Source organism: Branchiostoma belcheri, unplaced genomic scaffold, assembly GCF_001625305.1.
Source record: "Branchiostoma belcheri isolate BF01 breed outbred unplaced genomic scaffold, Haploidv18h27 scaffold22, whole genome shotgun sequence".
In the NCBI taxonomy this organism is placed as follows: domain Eukaryota; kingdom Metazoa; phylum Chordata; class Leptocardii; order Amphioxiformes; family Branchiostomatidae; genus Branchiostoma; species Branchiostoma belcheri.
In genome coordinates, this window is record NW_017803713.1 from 920,852 (window position 1) to 940,293 (window position 19,442).

The window sequence follows — 19,442 nt, forward strand, 5'->3', positions numbered from 1 at the left end:
TCCAATCCATCCACTGCTTCTCGAGTTATCTTGCTAAACCACACACACACAAACACACCCACCCACACACACACAGACAAACGCTACTGAAAACATAACCTTCTTGGCGAAGGTAACAATAGGGACGCCATCCTTAAAGTGCTAATCACAATGCATTATACGGGTTTCACGCAGTCACTGTGCATTTTCCCTACGTGTTATAGCAAATAATTTTTACTCAAACAACTAAAAATTCTGAATTTTGTTGTTCATACAAGTTAGTAGTCACGAGTAACGCAGTGTCTTAAGTAAATTGTTTTCCCAGCATCTTATGTGAACATGTCATTTTTACAGGCGTTGCTGCTGGTGACTTTTGCCCGTGGGCAATCGTCATGTCCAGCGGGAATGTACCCGGCATGGGGAGAGACAAGGTGTTGTACAAGCAAATGTGGTCCAGGTAGGCTCATGCATATGGCATTGGCATCTAGTTCTTAGAACAAAAGACAAAACGATTTTACAAAGTCTTAACTAAGGGTCAGCTTTTATTGTGTAAGACTATTATATATTTTTTTCTTTTTCAATTTTGCTATGGAATGTTTTTTTCATACAAATCTGTTAGTACAAAGAAATTCCACGTCTTTGCCACTTTTAGTATCTATTTTCATTCTCCCAAGAACTGATGTACTAGAATGTACATTAATTCTGTAATTACCTCATTTCTTCTCCAGTAAATATCTCCTAATTATTACATCACAACATTTAAAAATCCTAGACCGTCCTCTTATTCAGCTGATCAGATCTGTAAAATATGAGGCGAAAGGTAAAAGGGCGAAAGGGAAAAATCCTCTGCATCGGACATTTAATAATTTATTGCACTTTTTGTTTGTTTAGTGACTTGTTTCTTCCCAGGAAACAATCTGACACTAGTTAAAACGCCTGACACTACTTAACCATTTAAAGTTAACGCTTTTGTTTTAACACAAAGGGTTGTTCTCAGCTAGAGCTTTCGACCAGGCGCCTTTTTTAATCAGACTTTTGGAGAAGACCAGAGTGACTGGTCGAAAGCTTTAGATGAGAACAATGCTTTGTGTTGAAACAAAAGCGTTTTAACACTACTTAACCATCTAAAGTTAAAACTTGGTTAAGTAGTGTCAGACGTTTTAACTTTAAATATGTAAACACGCGTACGTATCATGATGACACATTACTGTATTGCTGATTATGTAGGAACGAAGATCGCTCAGTCCTGCACCCATAACGACCCAGACAACACAGTATGTGAAGCCTGTGGACCAGAATACTACAACCCGTACCCAGACCAGCTTCACTGCCGGAGGAAGAACCTGTGCGACAGTGACAACGAGGAGGTCAAAGTCCTTGGCAACTCGACCGTGAACAACCAATGCCAATGTCAGATTGGCTTCTTCTACAGAGTGTCCGAAGTGTGCATGAGCGGACCCTTGTGTCCGCCTGGACGTGGGGCAACGAGAACTGGTGAGGATAACATTCTAATACATAATCCTAAAGTATGCATGAAAACATCTTTTAAATGCTCCTGTCACACACACATAACCTTCCCCCGACCACCACCAACCACCAATGTTTGCAGTAGGTTGGTTACAGATTTAGGCCTCACCTATCTTCGAATCGATTCAAATTTGAGTCAAATGTGAGTCAAATTTGACTACCAAGTAAGCCCCGACAACTGCCGGCCTTCTCCCGAACACCAGTCAACCAGTATAACCATGGCCTAACCTCCCGTCCGCTCCCAAAAGTTCTAAATATTTTAAACATTCGGCCAACGTACTCCAGACCTACTATAAACTCGGCAGTGTTCAGAAGGCCATATTCAGCAATGTGTGACAGGGTTTTGACTTATTGGCAATGGCCATCATCATATCACAATTGCTTATGACTTTCACGATTCATTATCACTCAAAACCTTTCTCATAATCAATGACAGTTTCAAGTTTGTGACGTTTCATCTGATTTTGCCTTTCATGCATGATAGGGCAATGTGAGCCTTGTCCGCATGGTACATTCAGCAACCTAACATCGCACGTCCAACCATGTATTCCATGGCAAAGGTATGTACAACCCACTGATTACAGTGCATCGTCAAGTTAAAAAAAATATTCAATGAATATTCAAATGAATACAACTGGACAAACATTGTTTCTTGTTTCCAGCCCACTCGCTTTACCTCCCACACACCCCCTCAATCCCTCCACTTAAAAACTGTAGCATTATGCCAGAATTAGGAAAGCATCAGGTTTTCATAGAATGACTGACTTTTTGTTAATGTTGTTTGACTCATGCTCATAGCGTCGTTCCTCCATTATATGAATGACATTTCTCTACCATCTTTAGTTGTGGAATGCTTGGATTCTTACAACATCGACCCGGGACCAGCACATCTGATGCTGTGTGCATCTCTCATCCCATCGACGTGTTTCTGCCCACGGAACAGCCTGTGATTAACGCGGTTACCTACAAAGATGACGGTAACAACACGGATAATATCACTGGTAACTACACATACGTCTTCCATCTGTTATCCTGCAATAAAACTTTCTTCAACCATATTCAGACGGGAAGAGGGCGGTGTGCGGGAATCTTACATTTTGGATAGCGCATGAAAAGAACGGCTTAAACTAAACCACAATACTATGTGACTTATCGGGAAACAATTTCATATTAGTAATTTGAGTTTATAACATTTTGTGTTGCTATGTCATTACGGTGTTTTCGTAGGCATTTTTGTTTTCATGCGCAGAATATAGTTTTTTTTTGGCTAAAACAAGTTTTCTGGTTTTTATATTACATTGGACAATCACCTTTTCTATAAGTAACTACGTGTTTTGTATTACTGATTACATGTGATTTTCATTATTTATGTATATGTATTTTAAGTTTATAATTCATGCTAATTTGGTAATTAAAATCAAAGATGGCGGACCTTACATGTTAAGCTTAAAAGACCAGGTGGCCTTTTATAGACATTTATCCCCACCCATTTTCCTTCATTTCCTTAGGTGAACGGCAGCCTACGGCACTTGAACCTAAATACATCATAATCATCGGTGTCTGTGTGGGTGCGGTCTTGGTGCTAGTAGTCTTTCTGGTCGTCTGTTTGTGCAGAAGAGAAACTGAACAACACATTGGTACGATGGACGCTGTTTTTACTTTATCTACTACCTTTGCTATCTTCATATTGCCACGAATACATTTAGATGGGATTGAATTAAGCTTTAACTTTCAGAAGGAGTGCATTGCCATAGAAATAATACGCTGTCTCAAATGATTGACAGATTTGGAGGATGGGCAGCACGATGAAAGCAAGACACCGCTAGGCATACAAGATGCCGAGGACGTGAACAGCCAGCAAAAGGACCCTGACGTGGTCCAGAACATGGAGCTGGAGCCTCTAACGGGCGACTACAGGCAGCCGACTGAAGAGGTTCGTATTTACACTGCCTTCAAGTAATAAATTTATGAAGACACTTATCATTTATACTTATACATTAAACAAATTGGTTAAGTACAGGCCACAACAAACAAATAGCTTGTATATACTCCTAATAGTATACATCCAAATGATCAAGCACTATGATTACAGTCAACCAAGCAGCGACTTCTTATTGTTTCTCTGTAAAAACACACATGTTCTAGTATCAGGGGTTTATGGCTTATTGGAAAGTGAATTTTCAAGTATTACTTAAAATGTGATTTGTACAACAGCAATAAGAAAGTTCAACATTTAGATAAGAGAGTTGAACATTTATACTTAATAGGTAAAAGTAGTAGGGAAGTTCGAATTCAACTCAATTATCTATTATCTACAAGTTCAACTCTTATTGTTGTACAAATTATATCACAATTAATATGATGTTGATCTTTGTTCAATTAATATGATGTTGATCTTTGTTTTACTTTAATTACATTGTTGACAATGTTATTTGAATGTAAACATGCTACTAACTGGATAATAAGTACAACATACTTATATTTTAAAATATCTGCAATGAGCAGTATTAGGAAACCTTTTTTTTCTGATAATAGGAGGGGAGACAAGCGGCTGTTCCACCAGACGATGGAGTTGAGACAGGTGACGACTCCAGCATGAGTGACTCACTCTCTACCCTATCCCGGGAGGGCGGGGCTGAACCAAACAGTGACGCGGAGCAAACAGACCCCAAACTGAGGTTCAGCACAATGCAGTACTCCAACCTGATTGGAGGTGAGCAACATTCATTCAAAGCTTTTTTTACACCGTAAAGGAGGTCAGTGATGGCGTATTGTAATTAAGAAATTGCATCCGTACGTGATATAAATTACCTCATGGTCCCTTTGCTGGTATGCAGTTTGGAATGTTTTATGCTAGTATGTCCAACATGATGACTTTGACTTCATTCGGATCCACATTTGCGCACTGTTTTTCCGCACCGTAGCAATTTTATAGGTCATTTAATTTATATATCGGTAAAATTCATAATTACTTCAGAATTTCGTCCTATTCTTGTTTATAACTGTAAGTAGTTATAGAGTCCCCAAATTTGCTTAAACGTGTATGGTAAACGATCACTCTAAACATCAATGGCCTTGTTAGCAACAACATTTATTCCTATATCATCATGCAGTGGATATGGAGACAACTAACTACATTGAGGACCACCTGGGAAACATGTACCTTGAACTAGCCACGCGACTTCCACTCCGCCATGGATGTAGCTTCACCAAGACAGACTTAGACAGCCTTCGGCACACATACGCCTTTTATAGTAAGAAATAATATGATTTTTATGGTGATTTTGAGATTGACCATCATGACAATGTAATGATGAATCCTATAGCACTTTACACAAACAAGAATTCGGAGATACATGTATCATAACTCCATAGAATGCTAGAGAGCTTTTAAAACTATTTAGTTTAGGGGGGATTTGCGTCAATGATAATGAAAAGAAAGATTTTGCTATTACTAGAAGCACGGCCTCCATTTTCCGCTGGGGTAATTAACATATATATTAAAGTAACCAAAATACAAACAACAATGCCAGACTCACTCATTGAATAGAGTAGATGAGATTGATGTTACCAATAGATACTTTTTTTATACTTTACTTCTGTGCCAATCAGTTACATAGGGCTAAAATGTTCATATGAAAGAAATTTTAGCGGGCTTTGCAACATTATATTATTATGTACATTCTTATAACTACAGGTCTGAAAGAAGCCATAAGAGATACAGTCAACACGTGGAGGATCAAGCAGGGGGAGGAGGCAAGCTTGGAGGGACTGCTGGTCGGACTCACCGCTTGTGGCAAGGATGACATGGTCAGAGATCTATGCAGAATGAACAACGGTCAGCAAAATACTTGGCTATGCTCCATTATCGTCAACTTTGACATGTAAAACAAAGCAGTGAACTCTATATTTGTATTCTGATGATTGCAGCTATGACCGATGACAAGTAGGAAAGAAATGTGATATATGTCTCAGTAAAACGTAGTATACATACAAATGTTTCATACTGAAATCATCCTATGTATGTAAACCTGTGTTGCATGCTCACTCCCAATATGTAGCTCTCACCCTAACATTGCTCGACCTGGGGACATGGGAAATTGGTTACTTGAACAGTTCAATGGTTAAGAAATTGTAAAACTTTCTCTTTGCTTCTCTCAGCTCGGAGGCCCAACAAGGGGAAGGCAACAGCCACAGCAGTATAACGCGAGAGAGAAAGCACCATGCCAAACTTGCACAAGATAATTTGAGGACGTATTTACAAGATGTTTGGTAGCGTGTTCGAAAGGTGCCTGTTATATATATGTTAACGACATGTAGGGATGTGTCTTTTGCAACATCTTCCCTGACGTGATGTTGTCAAATCCTATTAAACGATTGCAGTATCAAGTCGCCTCTGTGACGAACAGACCTCAATCTATATACATACTATGTTAAATCAGCTATTTATGTTGCCCTGTTGCTTCTAAATAAAATCCTTTGTATGTGCAATGCTACATTTTGTCATAACTCTTTTGCTTTATACCCGGTTGTTTAGAAATCGTAAAAAGAACTATGATCTTTTGAAATTATGTATCATTAAAACACAGAATCAGTAAGATGTTGAAGCATTCATGTGCTTTGATATGGATGTGTTGACGCTGCTTCAAAATGTACTATGTATATCTAAAGAACACGGGTTCGTGTTGTATCAAATCGAGTATCTGACAAAGAGCCATGAGTAACAAACAATCATCGGCTGAGTTTTAGCAATGCACAAATGTATCTACTCCTGTTGACGTTGTTTCTAACTTATTTATGTGCAACATATTCTTGTAAATATTGTACGTTTGCGCAACTTGAATGCATAATATATTTTCCTGTAAAAGTAAACACTGTACTAATACGTTTGTGAAGATGTGAAGAACCAGTAAAGTTGCGTTTTAGAGTTTTTCACTGAATAAGAATTTAACAGTCTGACTATTCAATTCTTATAACCCAGTGGAAAAATCTGAAACACTCCTTTGTTGATTCTAACCGTATACGTACTCATTAATACTTTTGTTTACTTTTGCAATGTTCAGAAAAAGAAAAGGAGTAAAGCTATTATGACATTAAGACATGGCTGATATGGACATGTTTTCTTCGTATCGTTTACTGCTACTCACAACAAATCACCCTCTTTATACATAGCATCAGCCCTAAACTTAGGGCAGGCCAAAATTGTCAAACAACACTATAGCTAAGGCATACAAACTGATTTCATAATACTAAACATGTATTTTCACGTTTCACTTTTCTGGTCACCTTTTTAACGTAGTGAGTTAAATCAATTCTACCCCATAGTATAATGATAACAATCTTGTTGGGAGTGACTTGTTCGCCACCCTACTACCACTCTCACATAGGCGTAATGTTGCAAGCCTAGCGTTATTTTATCGCTACCTCCACTGTAAATACTCCGTGGAACTTCATTTGCTAGTGCCTCCACTTCGAACATTCTCAGCAAGGACAGTCTTGCCACTTCCACTGAAGCAAATCACCCTTTCTTCCTCCATACAGCACCTCTTAGTTCCAGAGGAAGTTTAAGAGGAAGTTCCATGCTGAAAGCTTCTTTCCAAGAACAACATCACTTTGGAATAAGCTACCTGGTGATTCCCCTATGAGTATAACCTTAAACTCTTCAAGTCTGAGGTCAACAAACACTTGTCCTCACTAGCTGTACTGTAAAACAAAACATTGTTTTGTGGTGATCCATGAAGTAAATAGAAAAAAAATGCGATGTCGCTGACGGAAAATTGTTCCGTATTTCATATCATAGGCCGGTTCTAGCTAGTTCGTAGTAGCAAAAAAAAAAGGGACTCTACAAGTATGAAATGCTAAGAAATGTTAATATCAGACACATTTCGTCCTCAAAACTTTTGTATCGCTGCCCTGGAATTGCATCGAATTGTCTTAAATAATATGGTTACATTTATATACATGTATAATAGTTTTACACACAACGGCCATTAAACTGCGCGAATATACTATTGATGTTACTCAACATGCCCACCGAGATACATAATATATTACATACATTAGCGGCCTATCAGCCTGGCTCTATATGCCATCACATACAACTCTCCAGTTCTCTCTGTCTAACATCACATTTCCTAACTATTCGAGTTCTATGCCAGCGTCTCTAGTTAAGGTATCGGTAAAAGTCAGCCTTCTACAGTGTACTCGACCTCTTGGTTTCCAGAGAAGGACAGAAGAAACGATTCCCTGCTTAGCTCGATAACAATGTCCTGCCGACCAAGATAACGACAGATGTAGCATTGATTTTTAGCACGCGGGGAATCCCTAGCAACACGGGACTTTACGTCTGACGTACCAGTCTAAACCGGAATGTCTGATGACCTTATAACCTTTGAACTACTTCTAGTGACCCCTGGTTGAAGTTTAACCCTTTATTTACCTGCTGTGTACCAACGTTTAATCCACTGGCTTCCGATATCGAATCTACACTTCACTCTTGCAAGCTTCGAGAAGAATGTGTCGATGTTTTTGTAAATGCAAAGCTTAAACATAGTGCGCCACAGTGAGCGCTGCTCAGCTGGCTTATACACACATGACCCCGTCTACATACCTGTGCGCCCACGTAACCGGTAACCGGTAAGGGCTTTCTTTGTCTAGTAACGACGGCTGGGCCCCGCAGCAACGGTGGGAAAAAGGCGTCGCGCAGCAAACTCGAAAGCAAACCTCACGCTTGTACCGACGGCACATAGTTACAGATCTTACGTGTTCTAGTCCTTTGGAGGAATAGGACGATCTGGACTGAGATCTTACGTAACCGGGCTGTTAAGATTTGGAGGCCGCCTTGCCTGAAGGGTCAATCGGGGGCGACACTTCGGAATGCTACCACGGTGGGGAACAAGATGACGGCACGTCTTCTACACAACGCTGCTTTTCTCCTGCTGTTTCTTACGGTAAGGGTACCTTATTTTTTCCCTCAGAACACTTAGAGTTTACCAGAAATGTAATGGCTATTTTATACAACAGGATGATGCGAAATCAGGTACTATGCCTCACCGTAAGACTTCAATAAATAAAGGTGCGATATGGCTGTTACTTACTCGGTGTTAAAAAAAACCATCTGACCTTACGGATCGTATTACCTGGCTAATCCGACTTAGTGTAGGGATTCCTGCTGGCGATTAGACCTTTTTGTGTTCCTGAAAAAGCTTAGCTTGCTAGGGTACATGTACGGTATGTCAAGACAGATCGCCCAAGCTAGGAAACCGTTTCGGACAACACAAATCTCGTCCTTTTTTTTGTCACGTCCAAGATGTGTAATAATTTTACAGAAGGAGGGAGGGAGGGGGGTCTTCCAGGTTGTATGAGGTCTTCTGTGCTGCCCAGTGAATGCCTCAAAAGCAGAATGTCAACAATCGTTGATGGACGGGATTATTAAGTAAATGATACCCCCACTAATTGAAAGGTTCCCACCATACGGTACTGAGCACACATTATCACACGAAACAGGTACTACTTCTAGTACCGCTAGCGTAGTTTCAAATCACAGTATACAAAGATGGCGACTTCGAAAAGGTTCTAAATGGTAATACATCGCAACTATAAGCAACAATATATCGTCAAAGCTTGTATTTCGTTGGGACGTTTTTGGTCTCTTTTTAAGGGTTTGCCAAAACCTTCATGGTGTTTGCTAAGAGCCCTCTAATCTGTTAAGTCAACAGTAACCTAATTTTTTCCTGCTAGTAAAGAGCGCTCCGAAATAGTCACTGCTGAGGTAACGGGTACATAGTAGCCTCTACCAGGCACTGCGGATCGCTGGGAAAATAGTAGAAATTGGCCGAAATAAAGGATAGTATACCAGAGAAGATCCCGGATCCAATTCGCGACCCACGGATCTTCTATGGCCCGGGATCTTCTCTGATACACTATCCCGTTATTTCGGCCAATTTCTACTATTTTTTCCAGCGATCCGCGGTGCCTGGTAGAGGCTAGGTACCGGACATACAGATCAGGCTTGCCCAAGCGTGTTTTAAAACGCCTTGTTTTAACAGTCCTTGTTGGCCAGACCACCTATGGAAAACTACAGACAGGCAAAAATGTATCCCACGCCTGCTATGTTCAACAAAGCCTGTTGTTCTGTTTACAATGGCCGTGTGAGAGGAAGTGTAACCCTACACTGTTTGGTAAAGCCGGGAGCTTTGCCGAGGGCAAGGAAGGATGGAAACCGAACTACAATCCTGAGTTAACCATAGTTTACGAAAGACTATGCATGATGTACAAAATGACTAACAAATAAAAAATGTACCTAATACCAGCTCAGAAAACGGAACAAGAAATAGTCATGCCTTTAAGTACCAGCCCCAGAGTTATCAATCAAGGATTTAGGTGTTCAAAAACTCGTTTTAGAACTATCGTAGGCTGGAACTCACTGACACTAAGTACAGTAGGGGTATCATCACTAGACAGCTTTAAACAATGTTTGAGGTATTCAAGGGTTAGGTGTAACAAGTCGTTTGGTGTAATGCAGCCAATTGCCGCCGCGCCGCCTGCCTGCGAAGCCGGTGTGTTACGCAGGTTATACCAGCTTTACAGATAAAGATAGAGAGACCAACAATGCGGGTTCAAAAATAGTAAAATTTAGCCAAATAGGGAGAATAATTGACGAGTTTAGCTACTACCGTAAGGTTTATTTGTTCATTTCGCACGGACTGGCTCTACTAGCCAACTATTTCCCCTTTTCGCTGAGTCCTACGGTACGTACCCCGGTAGGTAAGCCTTGTGGGAGCTAGGTAAACCCCGCTGGCTGTTTTTTTTTTAAATTCAAACATATAATCACAAGAACGTGGTGACGACACAGTCAGTTTTTTCAACCTGAGCGAAGTGAGGAAAGTCGTGCAAAGTGCCTTGCAAGGGCACAAGATCGATGGCATGTCAGGACTCGAACCCGGGACTTCTTGGTTCCGAGTCGAGCACTCTGCCGCTACGGCCTACACGACCCCGCTAGCTGTTTTGATTGTGATTCAAAGTCAAATCGGACTGATTCACAGAGCTTTGTCTGCCACCAGATGAGTCATTGTGTAAGGTCAGACATGGCAACAATGGCAACAGTCTACAGTTCCGCTTAGTAAAGCCGGGGGATTTGAAGAGGGAAGGAATTAGCATGAATGAAAGAATGGACAGATGAATGAACGACTGGATTATGACAACTATACCTCTAAACATAATCGTAGGACAATCCCACTGTTGTGTTATATTATATACTAATAAAGGTTGACAACATTGCATGCAACTCTGCGACCTAACAGCAGTCTACTGGAACTATAAGCGATACTTAACCAGTGTCATCCCTGCAATGACCAAATTATTAAATTGACTGTAACTTATAATTAGTGTAATCATTTTAACCCTATTAAAAAAAAGACAGATATAAGTTTCACCTCTACAATTTGATGAATATGACGATATAACTATCGTTTGTACTTAAACTGCCTTGAATGTTGAATCGTTGTTTTTTCGTGGACTCAAACGATGTAAATGTCATCCAGGAATTTTCGTTTTATCTCTTGTATTGAACTAAATGGCAGTATTTTGTAACAGTAAATAATGTAGAACTGTGTCCCTACAGGTCCTGTTGTCGGTGTGCCAGGCGCAATGTCCGGACGGACAATACCAGCCGTCCGACAAAGACTGGTGCTGCGACAGCAAATGCCCTGCAGGTGAGTCATTCAGCTCGTTTTCAGAGTCACATGGAAAACATGTTCGGATTGTGGTAGATTAACTTTATCAATGAATGAAAGACCTTTATTGTACGTTTTTGCTCTAACAAGATAGGTACAAACAGGTCATGAATAGACAAGGAAAAGGATACAGCAATGACACTTAAACTATACATAGTATTACCAATTGGCTAGATAGGGTACTTTAATTTAGTACTGCATCAATGGCACATTTGTGACGAAACTATTGTGTGCCTGTTACACAAGAGTTATTATGATTTCATATATGCATAAGTGCACAGTTGGTACAGAGTGATATTAACAAAAGGGTGTTATTTTGTTTCCTAATTATTGCATAAATTTATGTTGGAATGGACTCAACCAAAGTTGACTTCGGAATGTGTTCTACTATCAACATGTCATTCTCTGTGATATTTACATGGAAGTTTACATATGTTGTAGATATTATCGAACCATCAGTGAATCATCTAGGCCATGTTGTTTTGATTATATGGATGGCATCCTCTGGAAACCCCTAAACTGATGCGAGCGTGCGAATAAAAAATTGTTTGGTAAAGAAAAAAGTTGCTTTCATTATCAAATGTAAGTGGTTTTGAAGGTTCAACAAATGACACAGTATGGTATGGCGAATAATCTAGTCTTGAAATTCATTTCTTTACATTTTTGTCTTTTTCGTTTGATTTTGGCATCGTTTTCCAATATTCTTTTTGCCACTTACGGTATATATTTGCTCATTTTTCAACTGTTTTGTACGACTTACAGTGTGGTTAAAAACTTCATGCGCGCGCAGATATCAATCATATAATCAAATCAAAATGGTCTTATTCACATTTACAACGATTGTACTGCAAGCTATAGGAGGGAATCTTAGATCCGAAGATGTTTCCGTTATTTGTGACGTGAAACACTGGCACGACTAGCCTAGGCTTGTTTGATTAGCCCTCAACTTAAATCGTTTTGGAAAGCGGCTACTTGTATGCACTTGACCCTGAGTACTGTGACCTCGCATGCAGGATATTTACAATGCCGGTGACCTTTTATTATTGTAGTGGCTTACATCGTGTTATCTTCTATAGACAGGCCTGTGCAGCTACCACAGCATGTGAATATACATCTTATTACAATACAAAGCTATCTAATAATAGTATGCGTATAGCCCTACCATATGTTTAGACATCGGCTTATTTTTTACGTGTTTTAGGCGTTTTTATCTTTATCGTTTTTGGCCAAGTTGATTTGATTAATATATGCATATCCGCGCGCGCATAAATTTTCGTCCGTTTTCAACCATACTGTAAATCGTACAAAACAGTTACAAATATATAACGTAAGTTGAAACAAAATATTAGAAAACGATACCAATGTTGTAGATCAAATGAAAAAGACGAAAATGTTAAGAAATTAATTTGAAGAGTAGATTATTCGCCATATTATAACCTGTGTCATTTTTTCAACCTTCATTACCACGTAGATTTTTTTATATAAAGAAACGTGTTTTTTTTTTGCCAAACTTTTTTTATTCGCACGCTCACATCAGTTTTGCGGTTCCCTGAGGATGTCATTCATATAATCAAATCAACATGGCTTTATTTATTTTTTCGCGTTCGGTGGCGTTATACTCTCTTGCCAATTTGATAACAATAACTGTCTTGCCAATATGATACTGTGTCGTAGCCACCAAAACATATATCTGTTGTTTTTTTTTTTCTTTCTTTTTTTAATCTTGGAGATTAATAAAACGTTACGTCTTTATCACGTTTGTCATGACAGGAACACGTATCAAACAGGACTGCCCGAAAGACAGACCAGACGATGTGACGTGTGAACCCTGTAACCCCGCGGACCCAGCCCGGGACAGCTGTAGGAGCGGTGCCCTGGAGCAGCAGTACCCCACACCTGCAGCACAGACGGGAGACAACACGACATCAAGTCCCAGAGACGAAGGTGAGTGGAGAATCTAAACACTTAAACTATAGCTAAGTCTTTTGCAGATTTAGGCGGAATAAAGAATTTGCAAACGCCCGCCACTTTCAAGAAACCTTTTTAACGAGAAGTTAGTTATATCTCCTTCGCACTAGAGGTGAAATGAGCCGAAATGCCGCCTGAATAAAATGTATTGAATACTCCCGAGTCCCGACCATTCGAAGTGCATTCTTAAAATTTCAGGATGTTGTCATACTACGGTTAGAATAAACTAAACTGCCCTTTGGCCCTTTTACATATCGTATTAACCTATGTACTATATAGTTTTTTAGCATGTAAACATTCGAGACGGCCAGAAGAATGGACAGAAATATATAATTTGGAAAGTAGTGAGAATTTCTAGAATGCACTACAAATGTACAGGAATATACAAAGAATTTACATTCTGCATCTTGTGTAATGAAAGGTGTAATTATTACCTAGGTGTTACAATGGACTTTTTGATGTGAAACTTCAACATATGCACCCATCCCAACTGAGAAAAGTTGCAAACTGTTTCGAATTTCATTCAAAAATCCTACAACTCTTGCAGCCTTATGCACCTTACACTGCCTTATTAGTGTGTCAATAACAAACGGTTTGCCTGTCTCATTCTACAGAGGCAGAGTCTCCCCCGAAGGTCCCACTGTGGATCATCCTCGTAGCAGTGATTGGGAGTTTCGCCACCATGATACTTCTTGTATTAGGTCCGGGACTTCTCATCATTTGGGTGTACAGGAAGAAACATCCTCCACCACAGAACCAGAGTAAGTTAAACATCTACATGTACATGTACTAGTATATGTTGCAACTGTATACAGTTGCAACATAACGTAAGCAGCACTTTCTAGTCTTTTTATCAATGCAAAAAAAGTCTTACGAAATAATATTCGCCAAGTATATACTTGCCTCAAAGGTATGGCATCCTTACAAATACGTACAAAAGCAATAGGGTTGGAAAGTTTCAGGAAAAATAAAAGCAGGAGTTTACTATTAATTACGCCAAAAAAAGTTATTACTCAAGCAACTGTATACCTTTCGTCTGTGACACTAGGGGCTTGTAGGAGAAGGGTTTATAAGCACGAACTATTGATTAATATTCAAAGTTAGTGAATACTACCTGAAACGTCTGACCGTTCCCGAAATCATATACAGTTGCTTGAGTAACTGTTTATGGCATATCATATTACCCGTTCATCTATTTACTCTATTTCCTTAAATCCTGATGATCACCTTGGTGACACAGTGTGAAAACAGCTCTATTGTATAATAAGAGCACTTTTGATACAAATTAATCTCAATGATTAACCGACAGATGGAACAGGTCCACAAAATGGAGAGCGGCAAACATTCCTGTACAGGAGCGCGGATGGGACAGTGAGGATCAACCGGCCCAGACCGGCCCAGCCTGCCGCGGTGGAGATCGAGATGGAAAGGCTCAACACAGACACCGACAACCACACGCCGATGGGAGAGGTAAGGCACTTGTAGCATATGAAGTTTCTATATAACGATAGCTAGATAGGTTTAGCTGTTGGTACAGCTACATCACACACTGACAAGCAGCTTGGAGGTTCCAACAGGTTCCAACAAGTTAAAACTTTGAGACTTTTGACAGCATTTTAGTTTTTAAAACAGCTTCTTTCTTCTTCTAAAACAGCTAACAGACAAATGACAACATAGTAGACTACATGTCACTCTTCATAATAGTATTTTAGTATATTCTCCTTCGATTCTTTCAAGTTTACTCCTCACACCGATATTGGTGTGATTATGATGTGAAAAGATGGGCCAGGAACAACTTCCATGGAAGGCGAGATATCAAATATGAATGACTGACTTCTATGCTTCTGAAAGAATGAAAAATGCTACACTTAAAGCTCGCTTGACGTTTGTTCCAAGCTTTAAACAGCTGCAATAGGAATAGATGTAAATACGACATCGCATTACCAACTCTTTTAACAACATAGAAACTGTCTCATCAAACAATATTTCCTCCAGATTATCATGAAAATTCATCTGTGTTGGTAGTAATCATAGTAAAACATTGAACTTTATCCCAACACAAGGGTTACAGAGCGATCAAATTTTCGACGACCACTGTCGTCTTCATCAGGATAATTAATGACCAATCACTTCACAACGTGATATTTCTTCCAGGCTGCCAAAGACCACAGAAGGCTGCCTGATGACGGCATCAGTACCGGAGCAGACGACAGCACCAGCGAGACTCTGTCTCACCTCTCCCAGGAGAGCGGAGAGGTGCAGACATCAAGCGATCTGGACGGGACAGACCCGAGAAGGAAGCTTAGAAGAGCATCACCCAGAGATGCCAACGAGGTCCCAGGTAAGGTTTCTGCACCGATTCTGCAGTGTTTCAAGACCTATTTGTAAGTTGGATATCTCGGCAATCATTTACCAAGCACACAATTCGATTGGGCCCAAGCTACGGTTTAATCGAGATGTTAGCTTTACCCATCTCGGTCTTTAACCACGGTGAGAAATATATGTTTTCTCAAAAAAGCATTCGGTAGGATATTGACAGTATAGATCCAAGAGGCAATTGTAAACAATAAGGAAAATGACAAGTGCATGGGTATGAATTCTGACTTTTCTGTGGATTACCCACAAGTAGTTTTCTCACCTTCACCTACATGTGTTTATATTAGCAAGTACATCTTAGCGCATGAATGTCAATAATGTATAAAATGACTAATAAACTAAAAAACCACTAAGTATCTGATACTATCACGGAAAGGAACAAGAAACAGTCACGCCTTCAAATATCAGAGTTATCAACCAAGAATTGATATGTTCAAAAACTCGTTTTTCCCAAGAACTATAATCGTAGACTGGAACTCCTTGCGCATGCCACCAAACACAGTTGGGTTCATCATCACTGGAAAGCTTAAAACAACTCCTGCAATTAAATATGCAAAGATTAAGTGTACCAAGTCGTTCGGCGTGGTGTACATGTGGCCAGCTGCACCGAGTGTCTGCGAAGCTGGTGTGTTACGCCGAATGACGGTTATATACCGGCTATTATACTGATACAGGTACAGAATGTCACTGAGATATAAAATAAGGTAGACAAAGGCATCTTTGAAGATTCATATTGTGTATAACCATATGTACTTGCAAACATTACTCATGATCGTTCTCATCATCTGTAACTCATTTTTCACAGTTAATGAAGAGACCACGGAGTACATTGTGAGTAACCTAGGCAACAGGTATCTCCGACTCGCCAGATGCCTGCCAGCAACCAGTGGGAACATCTTCTCAGTAACAGACATCGCTGATCTGAGAAAAATATACACATTACACGGTAAGACTCCTTTCAAACTAGTTCAATATTACTTTTTCTTGTTCAATTTTAGTTTTTCTTAGATTATCATGAAAGTTCATCTGTGTTGGTAGTAATCATAGTAAAACGTTGAACTTTATTCCAACACACAATTTACAGAGATCAAATTTTCAGCGACTACTGTCGCCTTCATCAGGATAATTAATGACCAATCACTTCACAACGTGATCTCGCGAGAGTTCCGGTTTACAAACACGTGACCTTATTCACACGACTTTTTCTTGTTCAACATTAGCTTCAATATAGCATTTGTCTTTCAGAAAGCTGGTCTGTTTGTGTTTCAATCCTCTTTTCCGTTTGGTGCTTAGCTTGCATAGTTTCAATTAAATAGACCTGGTTTCAATTAAAATACAAAAAGTGTGGTACTAATGTAATGCAAATGAGTTATTAGTACCACACTTTTTTGATAGTACCACACTTTTCTTCACTTAGTATGGTGATTTAATCACGGAAAATGAAGGGCTCTCATTGGCTTAGGGGTAGTGGCCATGATCTAATAGGAAGATAAAACACTGTAAAAATATAATACCAGACAGTAATTGTAAACTTCATCTGTTCTAACACTTAGAGCTGTCTTGGAAGCGAGAAGTTAAACCTGTACATAGTAGTACTAGTACTAAAGCTACCACACACTGTGCTTGTACATACAACTTTACCACCATGTCCTGTATTTTGTAAGAGCGCATAGACGAACAAATGTCTTTCATTTCTGCATCAATTATGACAGGACCAGCAGAAGCCATCAGAGAAACGATAGAAGTGTGGCAGAGGAAGAATGGTGAGCAGGCAACGCTAGAGGGTCTGCTGATCGGTCTGTACACGTGTGAGATGAACGGGATTGTAGAGCACCTGTGTCAACTAAACGATGGTGAGTGTATAAAACATATTCGTCCTTACCATTCATTATTATTCATTACCACAATCACCTTGTTGCCATTTCCACCCATTTGCTGTTCTCTGTTGTTTTTGTCATGTATTTTGTCACTGTATACCTGTATGTCTGGTGGTGAGGTTAAAGTTAAAATTAGCTCATAACAGCTAGAGTACCTCACCACCATGTCCTGTATTAACCATGTCAAATTGCAAATAATAATAAAAACTGGTGAGTGTAACCCAAGTTGTCAAATGATCATACCCTACCCCAAAACAAATAGTAAGTTAAATGTTTTGGAAAATGCAACGAACAGCAAGTTAAAATTGTATTCCAAAAATGCAACAAGCAGCTACAGCAATCGTTTTTTTAACAATGTATTGGAAAACGCAATAAAAAGCAACAAACATGACTTAGTGTTTCTGAACAATCTATTGGAAATGCAATAAACAGCAACAAACATCAAGCGTTTCTGAACAATGTATTGGAAAATGCAACAAGCAGCAGGCATTGTGTTCTGAACAATGCTTTGAAAAATGCAACAAAGACACCAAACAACAAGCGTTTCTGGTAGTTTCCAGACCTATAATAGAAATTATTCATGAGAGTCAAACTGCCCAAGAGGATTGGTAAATTTATAGAATGAGGTGGCCAGGCGATCATTTGTAGATGTTTAAACCATTTGACTGTACACTAGCTCACCTATATCAATCCCACAATAACAAATTAATGTTAATTTTCTTTTCACAGTTCACCTTCCAGATTGGTTCAGTTGATCAGCAAAGCAAGTCGTGATATATACTGACTAGAACTACATGCTAGTCATAACTTGGAACAGAAAGATGTACATCTGTGTGTCACTAACAAAGCTAAAGAGTGATATCAGGATGACTTTTAAGAAAAGTGCACTTATACCAGCTGAGGGTAAACCCTTTGGTTGCTATATTTTCAGCTTGACCCCGCACAGAAATATGTCTAGAGGAAAAAGCTTGTAGGCTATTTACAAAAATTAATGCATAAGTGTAGTGCACGTTCAGCACTACAGCCGTTTACATGTTTTTACAGTATTAATTGTAGTTTCATCACTACCAAAAATGATTTTTCTTGTTTTTCTTGTTTTTCTTAATTCGTGGACAAATTTTCTTACATGAAGAAATTTCAAGAAAAATTAAGAATAAATAAGAAAAGAGCAACAGATCGTTCTAAAATTTTTTTCTTGTAAATTTTCACTACAAGAAACATTTTCTTATTTTTCTTACGTGAAGAAATAATTTCTAGCAGTGATTTTCTCCCCCTAGAATGTTCTAGAAAATTGAGTTAAATGGTCTTGTTTTTCTTGTCTGAAGAATTACTTTCTTGCCATGGTTAAGAAAATACAAGAATTTTCCCTTAAGTTTCTTGTATTTCTCATAGTAAGAAAACAAGAAAGCAGGGTTTAAAACAAGTCATAACTAGAATAACATTCTTGAATTTTCTTGTTTTTCATATCAAGAAACTTTGAGAAAGGAAGTTCTTGCTTTTCTTGGGCTGTGTCAGAAAAAAACAGAATTTTGATCTAACCTTTCTTGAGTATATTGCTTAGAAAAACAAGAATATTCAAGATATTGAAACGAGAAGACAAAGATCAAGTCATAACTAGAATAACATTCTTGAATTTTCTTGTTTTTCATATCAAGAAACTTTGAGAAAGGAAGTTCTTGCTTGTCTTGGGCTGTGTCAAGAAAAAACAAGAATTTTGTTCTTCACTTTCTTGACATATGTTGCTTAGAAGAAAGTGTTTATTGGCAGTAAGAATTTTGGTCTTGAACTGAGAACCAAAGTCTCAAAGATTATAGTGGTATATATATTAAGAATTTCTGTCTTGAGGAAAAAGATATGCATTCTTGTTGTAAGAACATGAAACTTAAATAGAAGAAAGGCTTTCTTGACAATAATAATATAATAGTAATTGATAAGTAATATCACTCTTAAAGTTAGAAAAGGAATCTTGGTGTAAGAATCT

The 19,442-nt window shown here is 39.0% G+C and overlaps 2 protein-coding genes across 2 annotated transcripts; both read left to right on the plus strand.

The window, feature by feature from the left end:
* Positions 1–318: 318 nt before the first annotated feature.
* LOC109470118 lies at positions 319–6,603 on the plus strand. The gene is made up of 10 exons (XM_019768901.1): positions 319–436; positions 1,207–1,473; positions 1,991–2,066; positions 2,350–2,507; positions 3,015–3,143; positions 3,291–3,439; positions 4,042–4,219; positions 4,620–4,760; positions 5,204–5,344; positions 5,668–6,603. Exons 1-10 carry the CDS (start codon positions 319–321, stop codon positions 5,709–5,711), a joined length of 1,401 nt encoding a protein of 466 aa, XP_019624460.1. The 3' UTR covers positions 5,712–6,603.
* A 1,656-nt stretch (positions 6,604–8,259) lies between these two features.
* LOC109470305 lies at positions 8,260–18,253 on the plus strand. Its single transcript, XM_019769221.1, has 9 exons — positions 8,260–8,456; positions 11,129–11,219; positions 13,011–13,184; positions 13,823–13,969; positions 14,518–14,678; positions 15,363–15,549; positions 16,390–16,530; positions 17,297–17,437; positions 18,191–18,253. Exons 1-9 carry the CDS (start codon positions 8,406–8,408, stop codon positions 18,214–18,216), a joined length of 1,119 nt encoding a protein of 372 aa, XP_019624780.1. The 5' UTR covers positions 8,260–8,405; the 3' UTR covers positions 18,217–18,253.
* The last annotated feature ends 1,189 nt before the right edge of the window (positions 18,254–19,442 follow it).